The 22,982-nt window shown below is 44.2% G+C and overlaps 1 protein-coding gene across 1 annotated transcript in view; it reads left to right on the forward strand.

Annotated features, from left to right (window-relative positions):
- The window catches only part of TSHR (thyroid stimulating hormone receptor), a 237,850-nt gene that overhangs the window by 138,239 nt on the left and 76,629 nt on the right, over positions 1 to 22,982 (forward strand). The window contains exon 5 of the mRNA XM_005311162.4: positions 22,728 to 22,802. Coding sequence (XP_005311219.1) covers positions 22,728 to 22,802 — 75 coding nt within the window. The remainder of the gene's footprint in view (positions 1 to 22,727; positions 22,803 to 22,982) is intronic.

The raw sequence follows: 22,982 nt of genomic DNA on the forward strand, positions 1-22,982 counted from the left end.
AAAGGGTAGCTGAATCTCTGGACATTTTGCTATTACAGCTACCAGAGACCCAGCACAAGCTCATGGACATACAACAGGCATCCCCAACTGCAAAGATAGCTCTGCCAATTAATAATGCCATTATGGACTTTGCAAAAATAATCTGGCAGACACTTGTCACAGCACTTCTCTCCTGTAAGAGGTCTGACAAAAAGTATTATGTGACAACAAAAGGGGCTGAGTTTTTTTTCACCTACCCTGCACCAAACTTGCTTGTGGTGGATGCAATCAACCAAAGGGGAAAACAATACCAGTCCAGAATGACCCCATATGATAAGGATGGGAAAAGGTTAGACCTTTTCGGATGGAAAGTCTACTCCTCCGCCACATTTCAATTCCTCATAGCCAATTATTCGGCACTACTGGCAAAATACACACACACACAATCTGTTTAACAAAATGTTGGAATTTACTGAAAGTTTACCTGATGACATCCATGACAAAAAGGAACAATATAAGGCAAATATCTCTGAGGGGGTCTCTGATTGTCAGGATGGCCCTACAGGCCTCTTTTGACTCGGCAGACACGACAGCACGGTCCATTGCTACATCTGTGATCATGCGCCGTGCATCCTGGCTCCACCTCTCCAGGTTCCCCAGGGAGATCCAAGCCACTGTAGAAGACTTACCCTTTGAGGATCAAAAATTTTTTGCTGACAAAACCAATGTGTCCTTACACAGTTTAAAGGACTCCCAGGTGGCCTTAAAAACCCTGGGCATCTATGTAGCTGCAAACAAAAAGGAACAAGGCAGGTTTTACAACCAGAGATTCTGGGCTGCCCCATACTCTCAGCCCCAAAGACAGTATAGCCAATTACGTAAACAAAGACAGACCCAACATAAGCAGAACCAAGATCAGCCTTCGATGTCTCAAAAAAATAATGGGTGGAAACCCATCCTGGATTTATGAAAACTCAACACGTTTTAAGAACACAACATTTCAAAATGCTGACTCTATCCACAATAATTCCATCATTAGAGAAAGAAGATTGGCTCTTGGCCCTCAACCTCCAGGATACTTATTTTGATATTACCATTCACTCGATGCACAGAAGATTCCTGAGATTCACCCTAGGGAATCAGCATTTCCAATACAGAATGCTACCCTTCGGTCTGTCAACTGCCCCAAGGTTCTTTCTGTAGTTGCAGCTCACCTCTGCAGACAAGGAGTGATATTTCCAAACTTGGACAACTGCCTTATAAGGGCACCAACACAGTAAGGAGTGATAAACACCATGCAGATCACGATAACCCTGTTCACGGACCTTGGGTTACAAATAAATGTACAGAAGTCCATGCTGGTTCCTGTCCAACAATTGGAATTCATAGAAGCCTACCTCGACTGTCTCACAGTTACCCCAACAACTCTTCCTCACTGTAGTCAACCTAATTTCAACGAAAAGAAGAACAGGAGGACTTGTGGCACCTTAGAGACTAACAAATTTATTAGAGCATAAGCTTTCGTGGACTACAGCCCACTTCTTCGGATGCATATGTACTTCTTTTTGTGGATACAGACTAACACGGCTGCTACTCTGAAACCTAATTTCAACGGTGATGGACAGCCCACAAACATCTGCCAGAACATGTTTACAACTCTTGGGGCATATGGCTACAATGTATGTCATAAAATATGCCAGGCTCCACATGAGATGCTTATAGGCCTGGCTTCAAACAGTGTATATAGCACACAGACGTTCTCTCAATAGATGTCTCACAATGCCCTGCAGGGTAAAAGACTCGCTAATATGGTGAACACAGAATGTCTGCTCAGGAATCCCTTTCCAACAATGACAATCACGACAGACGCCTTTCTAGTTGGTTGCGGAGGCACATTTATGCGACAATATTATCCAGGGCCATTGGTCCCCAGCAGAGTGCAACCTGCACATAAAGTTATTGGAGCTAAGGGCAGTCCAAAATGCATGCAAGCACTTTCTCTCTTTAATCAAGAACAATGCCATCAAGATCCTTATGGACAATATAGCATGTATGTGCTATATAAATCGCCAAGGGGGAGCACGATCAGACCCTCTGTGTGCAGAAGCAGTATGTCTCTGAATTTGGTGCATCACCAATAACATAGCGATATCAGCATCCCATCTGCCAGGATGTCAGAACACAACAGTGGACCAACTAAGCAGGGATTTCTTACAAACCCTTGAGTGGAAGATGGAGTGTCATGCCGATCCTCTGGAGTAGAGAAGGGATTGGGGATGGTTGGTTGTGCACTGCTATGTAAGCGCTCAGAGCATTTCGAGACGGCTATGGCATGTGCGCAACCAACTGGGCACTGCTACTACAAATCTCCAATAACAAGCGCAGGGTACCAAGAAACCTAAAGTGGAGCACCCATAGGGACACCCATCTCGAAGAACCACAGTTACTGCACAAAGTAAGTAACCTTCTCGTATTTCAGTTCATATTATATATTCAAAATACACCTCTTTCCTAATCCTACCCCTGGAAACTATTAATCAATCCAGAGAAATAGTACAGCAGGAGCAGTAAGATTTCTCACATTTCCCCCTTGTTCATTGCAGTACATGCACTGATTTCCTCCCCCAAACTCCCTATTCCTTTCCTTGATCAGTGTTATCACTAACTCTTCCATCTGTCAGTTTACACATTTTATTCCCAAACTAATTAGTTTTTTACTCGCCTTTCATAGATTAATAGATTCTAGGACTGGAAGGAACCTCGAGAGGTCATCGAGTCCAGTCCCCTGCCCTCATGGCAGGACCAAATACTGTCTAGACCATCCCTGATAGACATTTATCTAACCTACTCTTAAATATCTCAAGAGATGGAGATTCCACAACCTCCCTAGGCAATTTATTCCAGTGTTTAACCACCCTGACAGTTAGAAACTTTTTCCTAATGTCCAACCTAAACCTCCCTTGCTGCAGTTTAAGCCCATTGCTTTCTTGTTCTATCCTTAGAGGCTAAGATGAACAAGTTTTTTCCCTCCTCCTTATGACACCCTTTTAGATACCTGAAAACTGCTATCATGTCCCCTCTCAGTCTTCTCTTTTCAAACTAAACAAACCCAATTCTTTCAGCCTTCCTTCATAGGTCATGTTCTTTGGTCAACTGCATTAGCCTTCTGTTGGCCCAGTCCCCTAACTAATCAGACACCAACTGAATCTCAGTCCATTATTCCTCGGCTTCCAATTTTAGTATCATTTGCAGGCTTGGAGATTGTTTTCAATACCTTCAGCCAATCATTTATACAGAATGTTATGAATAGCAGCATGCCAAAAACTGGCCCTCTGTGGCATCCAATTCAGAATTCCTTTTCTAGCTGAAATCTGTACATTTGTGACTATCTTTCATTTCTTGAGTCTTTTTGGTCTACAACAAAATCACATGTAGCCAAGAAGCTCAAAGGGTCAAGCAGAACTGTAGGCAATGGTAGAAAACACACCAGTTGGTGGATGCAGATGTTAGCACCTAAGGATGAATTTACTAATGATATCTTGAATGTGCGTATCACATCTGGGATGATTAAGAAATGCATTCCACTGATGGGTATGCAATTACTACATAGTTAACAAAAAAAGATCTAAGAGAGAGGCCAGAGAGTAATAGCATTTAAAAGAATTTTTTAAAAAAAGTTTGTCATAGAAACAGTGTTGTTTAAAAATGGTTTAAAGGGACAAACATAATTTGAACAGAGGACTGTAATTTTAGCAATCTAGTTGCTGACAACATAAACCTAACAGATCCAAGTGCACTGAGGGCCAAATTCTGGCCTCTCTGCAAACAATGAGTAAACAGGCTAGGAGAAAAGTTCTACCGGGAAAAGTGGAGTTGCAGCACGACAGCTTCATGGCTGCAGTAGCCACCAAAATAGTTGAAGTCTTGGCCAATGAATCTATATTATTGCAGGTCTAATGTCCCTGTTTCATTCCCTCTCTACTTCCCATATCACCCTGTGAACTATGATTCAAGGAGCCTGTGATGGGTTGGACCCCTTAAGGTGCCACCTGATATGCTGAGATACCACTGAGCCTGCCTGTTATGCCAGCCTGAGCACCCTTTTTACCTGTCTTGCTGAGCCAGTCTATTAAGCCTCCTCCAGCACACACACACAGGCAGGGCCACACCCAACTGCAGAACAAAACAGACACTGAGATCAGTTCTGGAAAGGCTCAGCTTAAGGGACTTGCCCCAGCACTCAGGTGTCCACCTCCCATGGAGTGCAGACCCAAAGGTATATTATGAAATCCACCTCCTCCCTCAATGTGGAGGAAGGTATGCACAGCCTCTAATATCCCTTCTCCTCCATTATGAATTGCACAAACTGGGTTATATTATAAACAAGAAATAAGTTTATTAACTACAAAAGGTGGTGTGATGGGTTTGATCACAGAGACCCCCTTGGTACTGCCACCTGATGTGCCAAGACTACCTCTGGGCCCATTTTCCTTGCAGCTTGGGCCTTCAGTACCCTGTCTTGTTGAGCCAGATACGCTAGCCTGCTGCAAACACAGACCCAGGTCTGAATCATGTCCCCCAAAAGCGGAAGACTTAACTGAAAATGGCTTAGAAAGTGCTCCTGTCTCTAGCACCCAGATACTCAGTTCCCAATGGGATCCAAACCCCAAATAAATCTGTTTTACTCTGTATAAAGCTTATACAGGGTAAGCTCATAAATTGTCAGCTCTCTATAACACTGATAGAGAGATATGCACAGCTGTTTGCTCCCCCAGGAATTAATTACTTACTCTGGGTTAATTTATAAGCAAAAAGTTATTTTATTAAGTATAAGAAGTAGGGTTTAAGTGGTTCCAAGTAATAACAGACAGAACAAAGTAAGTTACCAAGCAAAATAAAACAAAAATACGCAAGTCTAAGCCTAATACACTAGAAAACTGAATGCAGCTAAATCTCACCCTCAGAGATGTTCCAATAAGCTTCTTTCACAGACTAGACTCCTTCCTAGTCTGGGTCCAGCAATCACTCACACCCCCGTAGTTACTGTCCTTTGTTCCAGTTTCTTTTAGGCATTGTTTTGGGGTGAAGAGGCCATCTCTTAAGCCAGCTGAAGACAAAATAGAGGGGTTTTCCAGGGCCTTTTATATTCTCTCTCTTGTGGGTGGAAACCCCTTTGTTCTTCTGTGCAAAGTCACAGCAACAAGATGGAGTTTGTAGCCACTAGCCAAGTCACACGTCTATGAATGATTTAGCTTTTTGCAGGCTGATGCCATTGTTTTCATGTTAGTTTGAATGTTCCCAGGAAAGCTCAGATGTGGATTGGCCTCCCCCAAAGTCCATTGTCAGTTAAGTGTTTCTTGATTGAGCACTTACTGAGACTAGTCCTTTCTCAAGAAGCTGACCAAATGATTTACTGAGGCTACTTAGAATCACACATATTGAGATACAAGTACATAGCCAATATTCATAACTTCAAATACAAAAATGATACACACATATAGATAGCATAATCATAACCAGCAAACTACAGCCTTTCCATAGACACCCCACTTGCCCTTCTCTGCACAAGACCAGGTGCAGCCATAGGACCCTGATTGCAACAGTGATCTATATGGCACAGTTCATGTCAATAACGTCACCGGTGGATTTTAAGTGAATATAAGAAATAGACTGAACAAAGCAGATTACTAAGCAAATAAAACAAAACATGCAAGCTAAGCTTGTTTCACTAAAGAAATTGGTTACAAATAGTAATTTCTCACTCTAGATATTGTTTCAGGCAGATTACAGGAAGTCTTGAAAGGCAGCTGCACTGGTGTCCAGCTTGAGACCTCAGTTATTATTACTCACAAGCTAGACGCCCTTCCAGCTCGGGCTCACCCCTTCTCCCCACAGTTCAGTTCTTGCTTCCAGGTGTTTTTCAGTGTCTCTTTGGGTGGGGAGGCAGAGGAGAACCTTGATGATGTCACTCCCCTGCCGTATATCGCTCTTGTGTATGGCGGGAACCCTTTGTTTCCCAGTGGGAGAACACTGGCCTTCCAAGGGGTGAGTCCAGTACCAGGTGACTCAGACCCATGTCACTGCAGGACTGTGGCAGTCATTACTCATAGACTGAGTGGAGCGTCCACAGGAAGACTAAGCTTTTTCACAGTCCATTGCCTTTGCTAATGGGCCATTAGCCCTGTCTGGCCTTTCCATTGTTGTACTTGAAGGGCTAGTTGTGGGTGACACCCAAAGTAACACATTTGAAATAAAGATACATAGTCAATATTCCTAACTTCAGATACAGAAATATACGGGCGTACAAATTGGATAATCACATTCAGAAAATCATAACCTTTCCAATGTTATCTTACATGAGCCACCTTGCATAAAGTATATATCCGTTATGTCATATTCATATCATAAGCATATTTTCATAAATAATATGGAGTGAAACGTCACAGAACCCCCCACAGAGCTGTCTTTGGATACACAAAACAAGAGGTGCATATCCCATGCATGGGATTCATATTTCCTCTCCCTCCCACTAATGAACTGGGCAACTGCTCTTGAACATGGATATTGCTGTTTGTGGTTCAATATGTAGCATGGACGGGCCCTGAGAATTGACACTCTCAGACGAGTCTTGCTTCTCTAGTGTGAGATAAGGACTGCATTGGTTCCAATCATAATCTTTGTGCACTGCAACTCTGTTCTCACTTTGTGCGCATAAGATCATTCACATCAACGGTACTAAGTATCAGAGGGGTAGCCGAGTTAGTCTGTATCCACAAAAACAACGAGGAGTGTGGTGGCACCTTAAAGACTAACAGATTTGGGCATAAGCTTTTGTGGGTAAAAAACCCCACTTCTTCAGATGCATGGAGTGAAAATTTCAGATACAGGCATAGATATACTGGCACATGAAGAGAAGAAAGTTACCTTACAAGTGAAGAACCAGTGTTGACAAGGCCACTGGTTCGCCACTTGTAAGGTAACTCCCTTCTCTTTATGTGCCGGTATATCTATGCCTGTATCTGTAATTTTCACTCCATGCATCTGAAGAAGTTGTTTTTTTTACACATGAAAGCTTATTCCCAAATAAATCTGTTAGTCTTTAAGGTGCCACTGGACTCCTTGTTATCCCAGGCTACACTGTGATTGAGCAGCCTTGGTCTCTATTGGATCCTTTGTGCTCTAATCTATCTGTTTCCCTCTTTTTGATCTCATCCAAATTTGTCTGGTCCCACACAGTGCTTTACTCCAGCATCCACTTCCAAATAAACTTTGGCTCCAGTTCTTTCCTCTGGCTCCATGCGTATGACTCAGCAGTTGTTCCAATTGACACACTAAATACTTGGTTAACTTTAAATTATGATTTTAGTAAATATTAACTTAAAATTAATTAAATTAAAATGTATTCATCTTCCATCACAGAGTGTTTCAGTTTAAAAATAAGAAGGAAATAAATAGTTATAATTTAGATAAAAAATCAATTACAGTAAGGTAAAAACAAATACACTTCACTTCACATATTCCAAAATCAATTTTTACGTTGTCCTCATCCTCGATATATAGACCAGAAACCTCTCTTACATCCATAAATCCTACATTATGTACATTTTTATTATTGGGTACAAACTCTCTCAGAACAGGCCCCCGCCACATATGACCCACACTCATTTACAAAAATCTTACAGCTCACCCACCCCATTATTGGCCAGAAACATCAACATCTTGCCTGTTACCCTCTCTATAGATATGATTATAGCTTCTGTCATCCCTACCACTCACTATGGTCAAGAGACTGCAACTTATCTTCTCCATGTTCAGTCCAGAAACATCAGTTTTTCCCCAGCAGCCATTCCATTGTGAAGCAGAAAACTCATTTATTCCATTCTCTACCTTTATATAGCCTACCAATCCCACTATACACTCCCTGTTAATGGTATAAATTAGACATATCTCCTAGATGTAGGCCTCATGTCTGCCTTCTTCCAGTTCACTCTATACATATAGACAGAACACCTCAAATACTTCTTGCCTCAAATCAGGATAGTACACTGGGCCTTACATGCAGGGTTTACTTCTCTTTAGATTCATCAGCTGTGTGTTCCTCTTTCTTTGAAAATCCATAACCTTTTTACTTCCTGTGTAAACATTCGATTGAATAGCTTCCTTCATGGGCAGCTGAGAGCTCTCTTCAACTCTGCATTCCTAAATGTTAACACTCCCTCAGCAGATCTGTGGTGTAATCATAATTTGGCTGTTAGGATATGTCAGCTTAGTTTCTAGAAGGTCTAGACACTAAACGCTGCCACCTAACTTAGTAAATAATATAGAATTCTAGGCTGCTTCTTACACAAGAAAAGGGTTCAGAGTACTACAGTATTAATGCCATTTCCTTCTGGGGAATATTCCCAGTAAAGGAAGCATTATAAATTGTGCCCAACTTTAAAAAGTTGACTATGAGGAAATACGAAATCCTAAAATATTGATTACAAATCTATAATATAAGTGTGGGCAGTGGACTAGAGAAATCAGAGACTATTTAATAAACATCTCACACTTCTTTGTTTGCAGAGGCTTTTGATGTTTGGCAGAGGGATAATCCTCAAACTAGTGAATTGCCTGTTCTTTGTCCCATTACATTTGGTTCAGGTTGTGCTGAGATATAAACTGTTTTTAAAAAAATCACAAGTTTCCCTTCTCACTTGCATTCCTTAAGAAAATCGGGCAGCACACCAAAGTAATAATTAAACCTGAACATTCTAAGGCTGGGCCTATGCCACCACCAAAGCAGGTGGTAGCAGGGTGGAGGAGAACCATTCTCCCCACCTGTGGTACATGACCATAGTGTCCCATACCCCATGCTCCCCTTTGGGGTCATCATATGGGAATGGAGCTCCTCAGCTCCAGGGATGGGAGGGAGAGAGCTGGGCCAGACTGAACTCCCCCTTGTTCCAGCACCTGGATACAGTGGTCCATCTCCATAAGGGGGTAACAGTCTTTTTCCTGTTGCTACCTAATATAGTTATTTCTGTAACTCAAGTTGTAGCAGTCTGTACTTCAATGATGAAGGTTAATGGTTTAAGCCCTGATTGATTATACATGATGGGGGTGAGGGTTGTTACAGTTACGTATAATGAAGCAGGGATTCTGTCCTCATAAGTATGAGGTTCTGGGTTCATTCTCCAGCAACTCCAGTTCCTTTGAGGAGAAGAGCCTAGGTTGTAGATGATCAAGTGGTCCCTTCTGGCCTTGGAATCTATTAATCTAAACTAGACTATTTTTTTTCTTTTAAAAAAACATCCTAGGGAATTACACACGAAAGCAAAAAACAAAGTTGAAAGAACGTTATTATTTAGGTCACAAAGTCAATCAAGAGTTAGGAATGCCAGATTTATGCTAGCTTGTGCTTCCCATCCCCCACACATACACATTATGATAGTTTAATTACATGATCACATACCATTTTTCCATCCCTTGTGTATCCATCCCTGCCTAATTTGGTGCACGAGCAGTCATAAATCTGCCTTTTACGAACTCTTGATTATTCAATTTTTGCAAACTAAATATTATTCTTTTAACATGGTATTTTTGTAAGCAATATGTTATGAAGTTTCTTCAAAAATATGACTTTCCATTCTTTTCCATACAAATAGGTACTCTTTTCAGATACAAAACAAAATAGTGACAAGATTTCTTTCCTAGCAAAATAAGAGGCGCAGTGCACTTTTCCTGACAATGAGATAATTTAACAGAAGTGAAGATTCAGTGCCTGTTTCATAGAAAGAACTTCTCACCTGAACTTTACTCTCTACTGAGTGAGCTGTCTTTGATAATATTCACTTGGATGCACAACTTATGCAGCTCACCTACATGATGTTAGATAAAAGCTGTAGTGCATTTGTTTTGCCACCTTCTTGTGCAGAGTTCACAAAACTGCTTTATTTTATGATAGAAGATGCTAGAGATGAAAGTGACATTTTAGTAAACGTTTGTCCCATCCCAGGCTTGATCAGAATTGCTCCCTATGGTTCTTCTTCAAGTGATTGCACATGTGCATTCCACTCTTGGTATGTGCGTATCCTGCACACAATCACGGGAAATTTTTTCTTCTGTGGTACCTATTAGGGCCACATGAGTGCCCTCTATTGCTGTGTACTGGTATAAAGGGTCCAGCTGACCCTGAGACCCTCAGTTCCTTCTGCCCATTGATGACTGTCCATGGAACTGCTCTTCTTGCTTTTGCAAGTGCTCTCAGTGTACTCTTGTATTTTGTTGTAAAGAGTTTAGTGTTTGTTGTGTATAGTTAATTAGGTTTTTACACCAACTGAGGATTTTGGTTGATTCCCGGTGACTGACGCATCCTTTTGCACCAGACTTCAAGCCCTGCATTACCTGAAGTAAGGCTATGCCCATGAGTGGGGCTTGTTGCCTGATCTATTGATTGTTTATTGATTATATTATTGGTTTAGAATCCCCAATTAACACTGAAACGTGGTAGGTTCTTGTCCTAAGATCAGGGCAGTATTATCAGAATTACTACTACTACTCAGGCTATACGGCCTTAGGCTTAAGCAGTTAACATAAGTATTTCTTACAAGACTAGGCCTATAGGTCTCTTGAGTTTCTGCTATCACTTCCTTACCCCTTTATCTTATGATTACTGCTGTAATTGTTGTATGGCTACAGACTCCATGCTAAAATGTAAAGATATGCTGCCAGAAGATGGTAGGCAGGAGTTTTCCTCACTAGTGGATAAGGGAAATATCAGTAACAAGGGCGTCGCAGCAAGCTGCTCTGGATGCAGCTACTCAGCTGCCAGTTCCATGGTTATGCATAGGAGCTCCTGATTGCAGTCCTCCAGGCTCCTGCAGGAGGTTCAACAAACTGTGCAGGAACTGCCCTTTGAGGGGGCCATGCTGTTTTTGGAGCAGGCTGACGCTAAGCTCCATAGGTTAAAAGACTGAAGGGCAACCCTGGAGTCTCTCTGGTTGTACACTCCAGCCCCTTCCAGGAAGCATGTTAGACCTCAAAAATCCCTTGGCTGTTCTAGCTCAGTCCAACATGATCTGCAGAGGATAAAGAGTAGGGGTCATAGGCATAAACAACCTCCTCCGCCCTCTGCATGAGTGCCTGCCCCACCTAGACATCCACGGGTTCTAAGCAGGCATTTTGATGGGATGCTCAAGGATGCTGTACCAGTTCCCAGGATGCCAGATCCTGTTTTTTCCTGTGTTTGCAAAATGCCTTTCCCATTTGCTCGGTGCTCGATACCATATCACCATGGACCATTGGGTTTTGAGCACTGTGGAAGTCGGATACATCTTCTAGTTTATTTCTCCCCTTTCTCCCTGTCCCTCTTCAAGGACTTCTCTCATGAAGAGCTTCTGGTTCAAGAGGTTCAATCTCTCCTTCACATGGAAGCCACAGAGGAGGTTCCACAGAATCTGAGGGAAGTGCTTCTATTCCCATTATTTCCTCAGAGCTATTTTAGACCTATATCAGCTCAACAACTATCTCAAAAAGATATAATTTTGCATAGTCACCCTGGCATCCATTATTCCCTCACTGGATCCTGGAGACTTCTCATGTTGCCCTCGATTTAAGAGCCTCCTGCTTTCATATGTTGATATACCAAGGTCATAGAATGTGTATCAGGTTCATAGTGAAGCACTTATATTACCAGTTCACAGTGCTTCTGTTTGGCCTGTCTGCAGTTCCTGGGGTGTTCACAAAAAGGAATGGCCATGGTGCCAGCATTCCTGAAGAGACTAGGAGTGCAGGTCTACCCTTACCTGGATGGTTAGTCAAGGGCTGGTCTAAAGCTCAGGTTATATCCAGTGTTCAGTTCACTCAGTCAACTTTCAAAGCTCTAGGCCTACTGTTCAATACAGACAAGTCTACCATTTGCCATGTACAGAGGATAGAGTTTATAGGGCTGTGTTGGACTCTGTCCAGGCCAGAGCATTCCTTTCAGAGTCAACATTCCAGTCTATTCAATCTCTTATGACAGACTTCAAGATTCATGCAATCACAACAGCCTGAAGCTGTCTGAAGCTCCTGGGCCACATGACCGTTTGCACATATGTAGTACAGCACATGAGGCTGCATCTCAGGCCCCTCCTGACATAGCTGGCCTCAGTGTACTCACCACGCCAGCATCATCTGGACACTGTGCTCATGGTACCTTCCTGGGTTCTAATTTCAGTGAGTTGCCAAGTGCATTTTCCAGCAGTGGGGGATTCCCCAAATAGACCTATTTGCAAACAAGTCCAACAGAAATTGTCACCAGTTCTGCTCCCTAGAAGGCCACAGTCCGGGCTACATCACAGATGCCTTCCTGCTACCCTGGACAGCAAAGTTTTACTTTGCTTTTTCCCCCAATCCCACTTTTTCACAGACTGTTACTAAAGATCATGCTGGATCACACCTGGGCTATATTAATAGCCCCAGCATGGTCCCGCCAACATTGGTTCTCCACTCTACTGGACCTCGCAATAGCTACTCCAGTCTCACTTCCGTTGCACCTGAATTTGATCCCCTAAAACTACGTCATCTGCTCCACCCAAATGTGCAGTTCCTTCATCTAATGGTCTAGAAGCTCAAAGGCTAAATCCCAGAGAGCAAGCTTACCAGATCGTACTAAGTAGCAGAAAGCCCTTCACCAGGGCTGCCTACCTGTCAAAACAGAAGCAGTTCTGTGTCTGGGTTTGTCAGATTGGAGTCTTGCCAATGCACTCATCCATCCAGTATATACTAGACTATCTGCTGCACCTGAGACAAGTCTTTGCAGTTTCCTTATCAAGGTTCATCTGGCAGCAATATGAGCTTTCCATCCTCGTTTGGATACCCATCATGTTTTTTCTAGTGATTCTTTTAGATTCTTTTAGATCCTGGAAAGCTGTAGGTCCTGTGGGGTCCCAGAGCTTGGGCTCCAGCCTGAGCCCAAACATCTACATCAGAGTTAAATAGCCCCTCAGCCCGAGCCCAAGTTAGCTGGCATGGGTCAGTTGTGGGTTTTTAATTGCAATATGGACATGCTCTGGGGATCGGCTGGACCCTTTATACCGGCACCACTAGCGATGGCAGCAGAGGGAGTTCATGCCACTGTAATGGGTACCTGTAGAGAGGTTAGCTGGGGCTCGTCTCTCTCCGGGGTGGCGGGGAACCACACCGCCTTACTACATACTGTTGATGTATTGGGGAATTAGTTTGGCTGTGGGAGTCTTCCCTGGGGGCCCTTGTGGAGGCAGAAATAAGTACAGTTATGCCGGGGCCTTAGGTCAGGGCGGGGCAACAATGAGTCAGGCGCTCAGGCCCTCGGGCAGGGACTGAGCAATATCAGTACAACAGTAGTAATAAGCCCGGGCCCTTGGTCAGGGTGGGGCAAAAATGACTCAGGCCCTCAGGCAGGGGCTGAGCAATAACACTATAGCAGTAGCAGTATAAACAGTAGTAAGGCCCAGCCCTAGGTCAGGGTGGGGCAATAATGAATCAGGAGCTCAGGCCCTCAGGCAGGGGCTGAGCAGTAACAGTACAAACAGTAGTGAGCCCAGGCCCTAGGTCAGGGCGGGGCAATAATGAGTCAGGAGCTCAGGCCCTCAGGCAGGGCTGAGCCACAATAGTACAAACAGTATAAAGAAAAGGAGTACTTGTTGTATCTTAGAGACTAAGGTAGTCTCCGGGTAGCTGGCGCAGGGCAGGCCCGGCAACTCCTCTGGGGAGCTGGCGCGGGGCAGGTTCGGCAACTCCTCCAGGTAGCGAGTGCAGGGCAGGTCGGGCCAGTCCTTGCATGTACCGCAGGCCACTGGTGCTTCCCAGTTGTGGCCTAGGCCAGAGGCATCTGGCCTCTCCGGCAGCTGTTTCCCCAGTGAGCTCTGAGGTCAAGCCTTTATACTTCCGGGGCACCGCCTGAACTTCTGGAGGGCGGGCTCAGAGCTCACTAGCTCCGCCCACTCTGGTGTCTGGAGGGGTTCATCTCTCTCTGGGGCAGTGGGGAACCACACCGCCTCACTACACACACACACACCCTCAAATCTGGCTCCTGCTCATTGGGGCCAGGCTCTTCCATCCATCCTAGGCAAGACAGGAAGTCCGTATTCGCGTGATCCTTGCCAGCCCTATGCCAGATGGTAAAAGCACAGGGTGGGTTGTAAGGCCAGGTACCAGCGCAGTAGTCTACTGTTGTTGTTTTTCATTCTTGTTAGCCATTGGAGTGGAGCATGGTTTGTGACTAGTGTAAATGGGGCCCCGAAGAGGTAGTAACGTAGGGCGTCACGTGCCCACTTCACGGTGAGTGCTTTTTTCTCTATTACCACGTAGTTCTTCTTGCAGGGGAATCATTTTTGGCTGAGGTATACAACCGGGTGGTCTTCTCCATCCACTTCTTGGGACAGGATGGGCCCAAGCCCCACCTCTTAGGCATCCATGTGGAGGATGAACTCATGGTCAAAGTCCGGGCTGTATAGGACTGGCTCCCAGCAGAGACATTCCTTGAGTGTCCGGAAGGCATCTTCATATTCTTGGGGTTGTAGTACTTGCCGGGGACTGTCCTTCGTCAAAAGTCCTGTTAAGGGGGCTGCGATGGAAGCAAACTGCGGGATGAACTGCCGATAGTCGCTGGTGAGCCCCAGGAACTGTCTCACTTGGCGTTTCGTGGTAGGTGGCGGGACAGGCTGCCAGTGCTTGAAGCTTCCCCATGAGGGGTTTTACTCGTCCTCCCCCTATGGTGTATCCGAGGTACGTTGCCTCTTGCCAGCCAATGCAACACCTTTTTGGGTTGGCCGTTAGTCCCACCTGTCACAGGGATCTCAGGACCACAGCTGCGTGCTCCAGGTGCTCCTCCCACTGGCAGCTGTAAACTACAACGTCATCCAGATATGCTGCCGCATAGTCTTGATGAGGCCGTAAAAGGCGATCCATTAGTCGTTGGAATGTTGCTGGGGCCCCATGGAGGCCAAAGGGCATCCGGGTAAACTGTTAGCGTCCTGTTGGGGTGGCGAATGTTGTATTCTCTCTAGAGATGGGGTTGAGAGGGATCTGCCAGTATCCCTTACTGAGGTCGAGGGTGGTGATGAAATGGGCCTCCCCGAGACGGCCAAGCAGTTCATCCACATGGGGCATAGGATAAGCATCGAACTGTGAGATGGCGTTAACCCGCCGGAAGTCTATACAGAAGCGCCGCGTGCCATTGGGCTTGGGCACCAAAATCACCGGACTGCGCCACTAGCTGTACGACGGCTCGATGACTCCTAAGGCTAGCATGGCCTGTACTTCCTCCTCGACCTCCTGCCGCATTCGGTGTGGCAGGGGCCTGGTTGTCTCCCGGATTACCTTCCCCGGCTCAGTCTGAGTATTAGTCTGAGCCATTGCCAAGGCCACGGAGGGGACTGCGGCAAATTCTTGGCCTATTTTTGTTCTCCAGTCTCCTCCGGAAAGCCCTCCGGTGGCCTGATAGGTTAACACTAGGGGGGCATCCAGATTAGAAAGAAAATCATCAGTATGTTCCCTAAATAATCACATTAGCCATTTCCAGACTGGTTCACTGTCTTTCCTAGACACCCTGGCTCGCAAATCTTGGAGCTCAGCAGGGGTGAAATTCCTACATTCTGTGATGGTAGTAGTCTGTTGACCATCTGTGACGTTATTGATATAATCTGGGACCATATAGATCATTGTTGCAACCAAGGTCCTGTAGTGGCACGCAAATCTTGTATAAAGGGGGTCAAATGGGGTGTCTAAGACAAGGTTATGGTTTACTGGTTATGATTATGCTGTCTATATGTGTGTATCAATTTTGTAGTTGAAGTTATAAATATTGGCTCTATACTGTCTGTATTTCAAACTTATGCTATGCTGCTGGGTGACATCCCAGACAAACTGGTGTTAGCTCTGCCTAGCCTGCTTGATGGCCCATTAAGGACCATCAGCTATACAATGGACCCATTGAGAGAAGGCAAATATGCCTTGAGACTCAGCAACGTATGCAGGAACTTGCCCATGTGACTCTAGACTCCATTTTGCTGTAATTTTCCACAGTAAGAACAAAGAGGTGTTCTTACACCTGGAAAAGACTATATAAGGCTGATGCCTCATCTCCATCTTGTCTTCAATCCTGCTTCATACCTCTGGAGGAACTTTGCTACAAGCTGAAGCTTTGAACAAAGGACTGAGGACCCATCCCAGCGGGGGATGTATTCCAGAGACTTGATTTGAACCTGCAGTTTATTCCATTGCTGCTGCAAGCCTGAACCAAGAACTTTGCCATTACTGTATGTAATTGATTCCATTTAACCAATTCTAACTCTCATCTCTATCTTTTTCCTTTTATGAATAAACCTTTAGATTTTAAATTCTAAAGGATTGGCAACAGCGTGATTTGTGGGTAAGATCTGATTTGTATATTGACCTGGGTCTGGGGCTTGGTCCTTTGGGATCAGGAGAACCTTTTTCTTTTACTGGGGTATTGGTTTTCATAACCATTTGTCCCCATAACGAGTGGCACTGGTGGGAATACTGGGAAACTGGAGTGTCTAAGGAGATTGCTTGTGAGACTTGCGGTTAGCCAGTGGGGTGAGACCGAAGTCCTCTTAGTCTGGCTGGTTTGGTTTGCCTTAGAGGTGGAAAAAACCCCAGTCTTGGGCTGTAACTGCCCTATTTGAGCAATTTGTCCTGAGTTGGCACTCTCAGTTGGGTTCCGCCAGAACCGCATTGTCACACCATCATTTTTGGATTTCACAGCAATTATAGGGTATAAGGGCAAGGTTGGAGCAGGAGCAGAGGGAACGGCCTCCTGTGAATTATATGGAGGAGGTGGTTGTTCTTCAGTTTTGTCAGGAGAGGAGAAAGGGGTACTATGTGGCTGAAGCAGCAAGTGGATTGTTTTTCTCTGTTTAAATATAGTAGAACTTAGACATGCCAAACAGTCCAATACGGACTGACATAATGCCTTTCTATTGATTTTATCTTTTTCCCACAGCAACTCTTTTAGGACCAATGACTGAATAAGCCGGTCCACACATTGAAAATTTTCAGGGACAGTGGTCTTTACTTTGCAGACCTTCCCCAATCCTTCTAATAACACATGGGAAGGACTATTAACAGGAATTTTACCTTGTTCATTTGAATGAGCAGATCTCACTTTTGGGATGTTTTCTCTGAGATTGGACCAAATCGTGAAGTCCTTGCTTAGTTTTTACTCAATCCTTTTTCAAACAAAACTCTCATTGGAGTTAATAGGAATTGGCCAGAGTGAAAGCTGAGGGAGGACCTCAGACTTCAGCCCAGTCACTGTAAATTTCCTTTTCTTCCTTGTACAGTATGTTGCTTAGGGTTTGTCTACACTACCAAGTTTTGTTGACAAAACTTATGTCGACACCCAAAAGTCAACAAAACAAAAATCGCCAAAGGCTGTTCACACTTGCTCCCTCTGTCGACAGATCATGTCCACATTGGGGACACCATCATCGACAATGTGAGCAATGCACCGTGGGTATGTATCCCACAGTGCAGTGTTGTGGGAAGGAAGAGCTGATCTCTGTGCAAGTTCTCCCACAGCCCCCTCAGCTGCTGAGAGCAGCATCATGAGTAGCTCTGGTAGCTCTCCATGCTGAGGAATGGCAAAGCAGCACAGCAATCTGTCCCCCTCCCCCAGCAGCAGGGGTCTGCCTGCTGCTGTGTTCCTAGTGCAGGACAGAACAGGAGCATTCCAATGATTTGCTCTTTGTTTGTTCCCCAAAGGGAGCAGCACACAGATACTTCCTGGAGCTTTGAAAGGGGAGGGGCGCATGCCTGCAGGGCAGCAGAGATCAAAACACTGAGCAGAGCAATCAGCACAGGCATTGTGAGATACTGGCAGAAGCCAGTTCTGTTGACAAAACAATCAGCAGTGTCTACACTGGCTCTTTGTCGACAATAAAGGGAGGGGAAAAGACAAACGTCTCTTATGGGATGGAAGATTTTTGTTGCCAAAACTGTGCGTTTTTCGTGACAAAAGTCCCATTGTAGTGTGTACGCTCTTGCTGTTTTGTCGCCAAAAGGCAGTTTTTGGTGACAAAACTTGGTAGTGTAGACAAGACCTTAATTAACTGAAATCCAAGCACAGGAATTATGTTGAAAACTGAACTAGCCTACTGACAGGAGTGAAGGTAGAAGCCACCTTCTTGGATCCACGAGAGCAGATGAATTTCTGGCATGTATCATTTTGGATTAAAGTACTCCCTTAATTACCTCCAGAAAAGCTAGACTATATATCTCCTGTCAGTGTTAGTGTTACCAGCAAAATAAGGTTTTCAATCCATCCTCTGCTACTCTTTCCCAGTAGAGACCAAATGTTCCCATATGTGGAATGCAGTAAGGTCAACTTCTGTAAGAGATAATGGGGTGGACTAGGCCCTGAGGCCCCCTGCTGGAGGCCTCATGGCTGTGCCCTGCCCTGCTCCAGAAAAGGCAGTGGAGAGGGTCCTCCAAGCTGCCTAGAGAGGTGGATGGGATGCAGCCAATCAGGAAAGAGACTGCAGAGTACAGCCATTTGGGGCCCAGGAGGCTCATATAAAAAGAGCTGCAGAGCCAGAGTGAGTTCAGTCTGCTGGCAGGGACTGGGGGAGCAAGAGGTGCTCCTGGCTGGCTGAAAGGGCTAGACAGATCAGTTGCTGGCAGAGATCGAGGGAGCTGGAGAATAGCTTGTGGTTGGCTGCTGGGACTAAGCAGTAGTTACTGGCAGGGACCAGGGGAGTGAAGAAAGTGTTTTTGGCTGGCTGCTGGGACTTAACTAAGACTGGCCACAGGGAAGTGGCCCAGGGAAATGTAGAGCAGAAATTAGTAATGGTACAGAGCATCAGGCTGCTATATTCAAAGGGACCTTGGGTTGGGACTTGGAGCAGTGGAGGGACCAGGACCGGGTCTGTCCCTCCGCCCCCCGCCTCCAACCCCCCAGCCACTGGAGAAAGTGGCTATGCCCTAAGGAAGGGAATTAGAACTGTGGCACCCCTGAGAAGGGGGCTGCACTATTAGGACTGACTCGGGGGGAGCTGTAGTCCAACCGGAGTGGCTCAGCAGGAAGGCTGAGGTCACTGAGGACTGAAGTAGAGGCAAAGAGTCTGCAGGGAAGAAGCCCTCGGGGAGTTTCTCAATTCTGGAGTAGGAACCTTGCAACCTAGCCGGACCAAGGGAGGGTACCCTGATGGGCCTTGATGGATTGGGAGGGCTGCAGAAAAGGACACACCAACCAAGGGTAGCATGACCGGCCCTGTTTTAGAGGACTGAGCCCAGGGAGGGCTATTAGGATACTGGGGACATTTTGGACTGTGTGCCCTGGAAGGGGTTTGTTTGTTTCACACATGGACCATGTGTGACTTGGCTAGAGGGCTGTTTAAATTTGTTTAAATTTATGTAAACTTTAAACTAGAAATTTCAGCAGCTAAGCAGAGTGTTGATGGGGAAACTGCATCTTGAGCAAGCATAACTGCAGAGTTGGATGAGGGGGCCCACAGAAAATGACTTACAGCGGTAAGTTGCTGACCAGAGCAAGCCAGCTGGAGTTCAATGTACAACCATCTTGGGACGTACCAACAGTTATTGTCTAACTTGCCTTACACAAGCTGGTGCAACATGACATGTTGCACAAAGACTGGAAAGTTCCAGCTTCAGTTACAAGAAGTCAAAAGATGATGCCTTGTTCCTTAATTGAAGGGTGAGAGAGAACAACTCTCAGTTTGATTGGACATTTCAGCTCTTTGGTGGAAGTATGGGTCACCATCTGATTAGTCCACACCAGCACCTCCAAAAAGAGGAACCAAAATGGATCACCCAGCAGAAATGAGATAAAACGCTTGTCTCCTTCAGCACATTGCTTCCCAAAAGCCAAAGATACCTGGAAATGAGAAGACTGAGTTCCTGGACCAGCCATTTGGAACTCCTCCTGGTGATAAAGTACCTATCTTGAATAGGCAACTTTAACAATCTCTTTCCATCTTCCAGCAATTTGGGTTGCCCACTAGCACACTGGGGAAAGACTATAGTCAGGCCCATCCATTTTTCCACCTGTGTTTACAGTGTCAGCTCCTGCTGTGAACAGTAATTGAGCAGAAAGCTGATGGCTGAGTAAAGATCTGGTGATAAATAACAGAGTTTCTCTTCTGTGATTACCCAAATCAATCAACTGACCATTTCCTGAAACTGGGTACCTAATTTAGTAAGGAAATGTACACCTTGTATATGTGCTTTAAAGATTGTCACGGAGTTAGTGTGCGTCCTTATTTTGTAACAAATTACAATCATGGTTGTTGTAAAAGAGCTTTAAAACTGAACAAGTTACAGTTGTTAACTAAAAATTTAGAACACTGTACATGTATCTATCATGGTGTCTAGGTTCAAGTTCGGGTGCATAAAAACATAAAACAGACCAAGTGTACAAGCCTCTTGAACTGCCATCAGCTGTACAGTCTGTCATAAATGTCAGATATTTAGGAAAAAGAATGAGGAATACTTGTGGCACCCTAGAGACTAACAAATTTATTTGAGCATAAGCTTTTGTGGGCTAAAACCCACTTCATCGGATGCATGCAGTGGAAAATACAGTAGGAAGATATATATACACAGAGAACATGAAAAAATGGGTGTTGTCATACCAACTATAACGAGAGTAATCAATTAAGGTGGGCTGTTATCAGCAGGAGAAAAAAAACTTTTGTAGTGATAATCAGGATGGCCCATTTCCAACAGTTGATAAGAAAGTGTGAGTAACAGTAGGGGAAAAATATTAGCATGGGGAAGTAGTTTTTACTTTGTGTAATGACCCATCCGCTCGCAGTCTTTATTCAAGCCTAATTTAACGGTGGCCAGTTTGCAAATTAATTCCAATTCTGCAGTTTCTCATTGGAGTCTGTTTTTGAAGTTTTTTTAGGAGTGTTAGATCCTGGGTCTAATATAATTTGTGGGGAAATAGGTTAAAAAGGGTGGGCTACTATAGATCCATTGAGAAGAAGACCTTGGTGAATTGGCATGTAAGTGACTGAATTGTCTTATGCTTTAGTTTTGGATCCCCACCTCCCTCCTCTAATGTGTTAATAACCAGTTAGCACAAGTGAGGCCCTATTCTCAAGGACTCTTAGGCCTTGGCTACACATGCGGATTAACAGCGCTGCTGCGGCAGCGCTGTGTAGCATGAGTGTAGTTGCGCCGCCAGCGCTGCGACAGCTCTCTCGCAGCGCTGCAAGTACTCCACCTCTCCAAGGGGAATAGCTTGCAGCGCTGCGAGCGAGCGTGCAGCGCTGCAGGCGCTGATTACACTGGTGCTTTACAGCGCTGCACTCGCTGCACTTGGGGGGGTGCGTTTTCACACCTCTGAGTGCAGCAAGTTGCAGCGCTGTACAGCGCCAGTGTAGCCAAGGCCTTAGTCAAAACTCTAAACAAAGATACCTTCCCAAGATACTGATTAGGTATAAGTGTTACTTTCTGTTGTAGCTATGTGATTTGATTCTGAAAATTTGTCATATTTTAAATCAAGATTGGATGTTTTTCTAAAAGATATGCTCTAGGAAATATTTTGGGGGAAGTTTTGTGGCCTGTTACACAGGAGATCAGATTAGGTTATCACAATGGTCCCTTCTGGCCTTGCAATCTATATCAATGAATGGCTATATCAATCAATTTCCTAATCTGTTTGCCAAATCATAGTCCAATACTATTTTTGTCTTATATCCTACACTCTTAGTTGTTGTTGTTAGGATATTTAATAAAACTCTAAGACTAAATTCAACTCAAGTCCTTTTCTTTAGTTAAGCAATCAAAATTAAAAGAGCCCTGAGAAAGGTGGAACAGTAATCAGTTAAGCAGTTGCTTAACTAATTGTATTTTATACCCTATCTTTCTTACATTATGATGTAGGTAATAACAGCATGAGAGATTATGAGGCTTAATGTTTGTAAAGCTCTTTGAATATGAAAACAAATGCTAAATTATTTTTGTGGTAGTATTTATTCGCAGTTTACTGAGAGTAAACTACAGCATGGAGGTTTAAGTAACTTTGCAGGATGCCACAGCATGTTACAGACAGAACCAAAAATAGAATGATGGTGTCCAAACTTCCAGTCCTGCCACAGTGGAGATGCTTCCTCCTGCATACTTATTAACTCAGATGTTTTAAGTTTTCTATAGATTAATTTTTATTATTATACTTGGTAAATTTAAATGAGAAGGTGGAAACTAATTGAGAGTGTTAACAAAAGAAACTTTGGCACTCACAGGCCCCTAAAATGGCCTCACATGAAATTAAATCCTATTTTATAATCTTCGTTTTCTCTTTTTTTCCCCTCCATATCCAAAACTAAAAATTTCAACCCATTACCCAACCGTCCAAGACACGCAAACCTCCTCCCAAGCTGCCTTTGATTTTGAACATTATTTGCTTTATTAAACACATTTCAATAGCTTTATTGACTTTTCCTGATAAAATCAATGTGTGCAGAAGGTCAAAGCCCTGTGCTTTCTCCCCATTACTTAAGCTTATTAGTGTCCAAAACCAAATCTGTCCAGATGCTGCTGCTGTAATGTAACATTGCACACCAAACATGCTCACCTCCATTGCATGATGTCAATTTGTTGTATTACTGGGATGCAGTCCAGTGCAAGAGGTCAGCACAGGAGTTATGTTTCTCTGAAAGTTCACTTTAGTATTATGCTGTTTTGTTTATGTTAAATTTCAAATATGAACATAATTTTTTTTGCTAATATGCTAATTTGTATCTATTTTTTAACAGAGAAATTCGCAATGCTAGAAATCTACATTACATAGATCCAGATGCCTTTAAGATCCTCCCACTGTTAAAATACCTGTAAGTACTGGGCACTTAATTTTCAGAGATTATTCTCAGTGTAGATGTTGCCCTACTACAGTGTAACTATTTCTTTTTCCCTTCAGAGCTGGATGGAAAATGGATATTCCGTTTTCTTTTAATGTAAGCATTCAACTAAACTAAGGCCAGTTATAGGCTCTGCAAGCAAGAAAAGAGCTG

Source organism: Chrysemys picta, chromosome 4 (genome assembly GCF_011386835.1).
Source record: "Chrysemys picta bellii isolate R12L10 chromosome 4, ASM1138683v2, whole genome shotgun sequence".
NCBI classification, from domain to species: domain Eukaryota; kingdom Metazoa; phylum Chordata; order Testudines; family Emydidae; genus Chrysemys; species Chrysemys picta.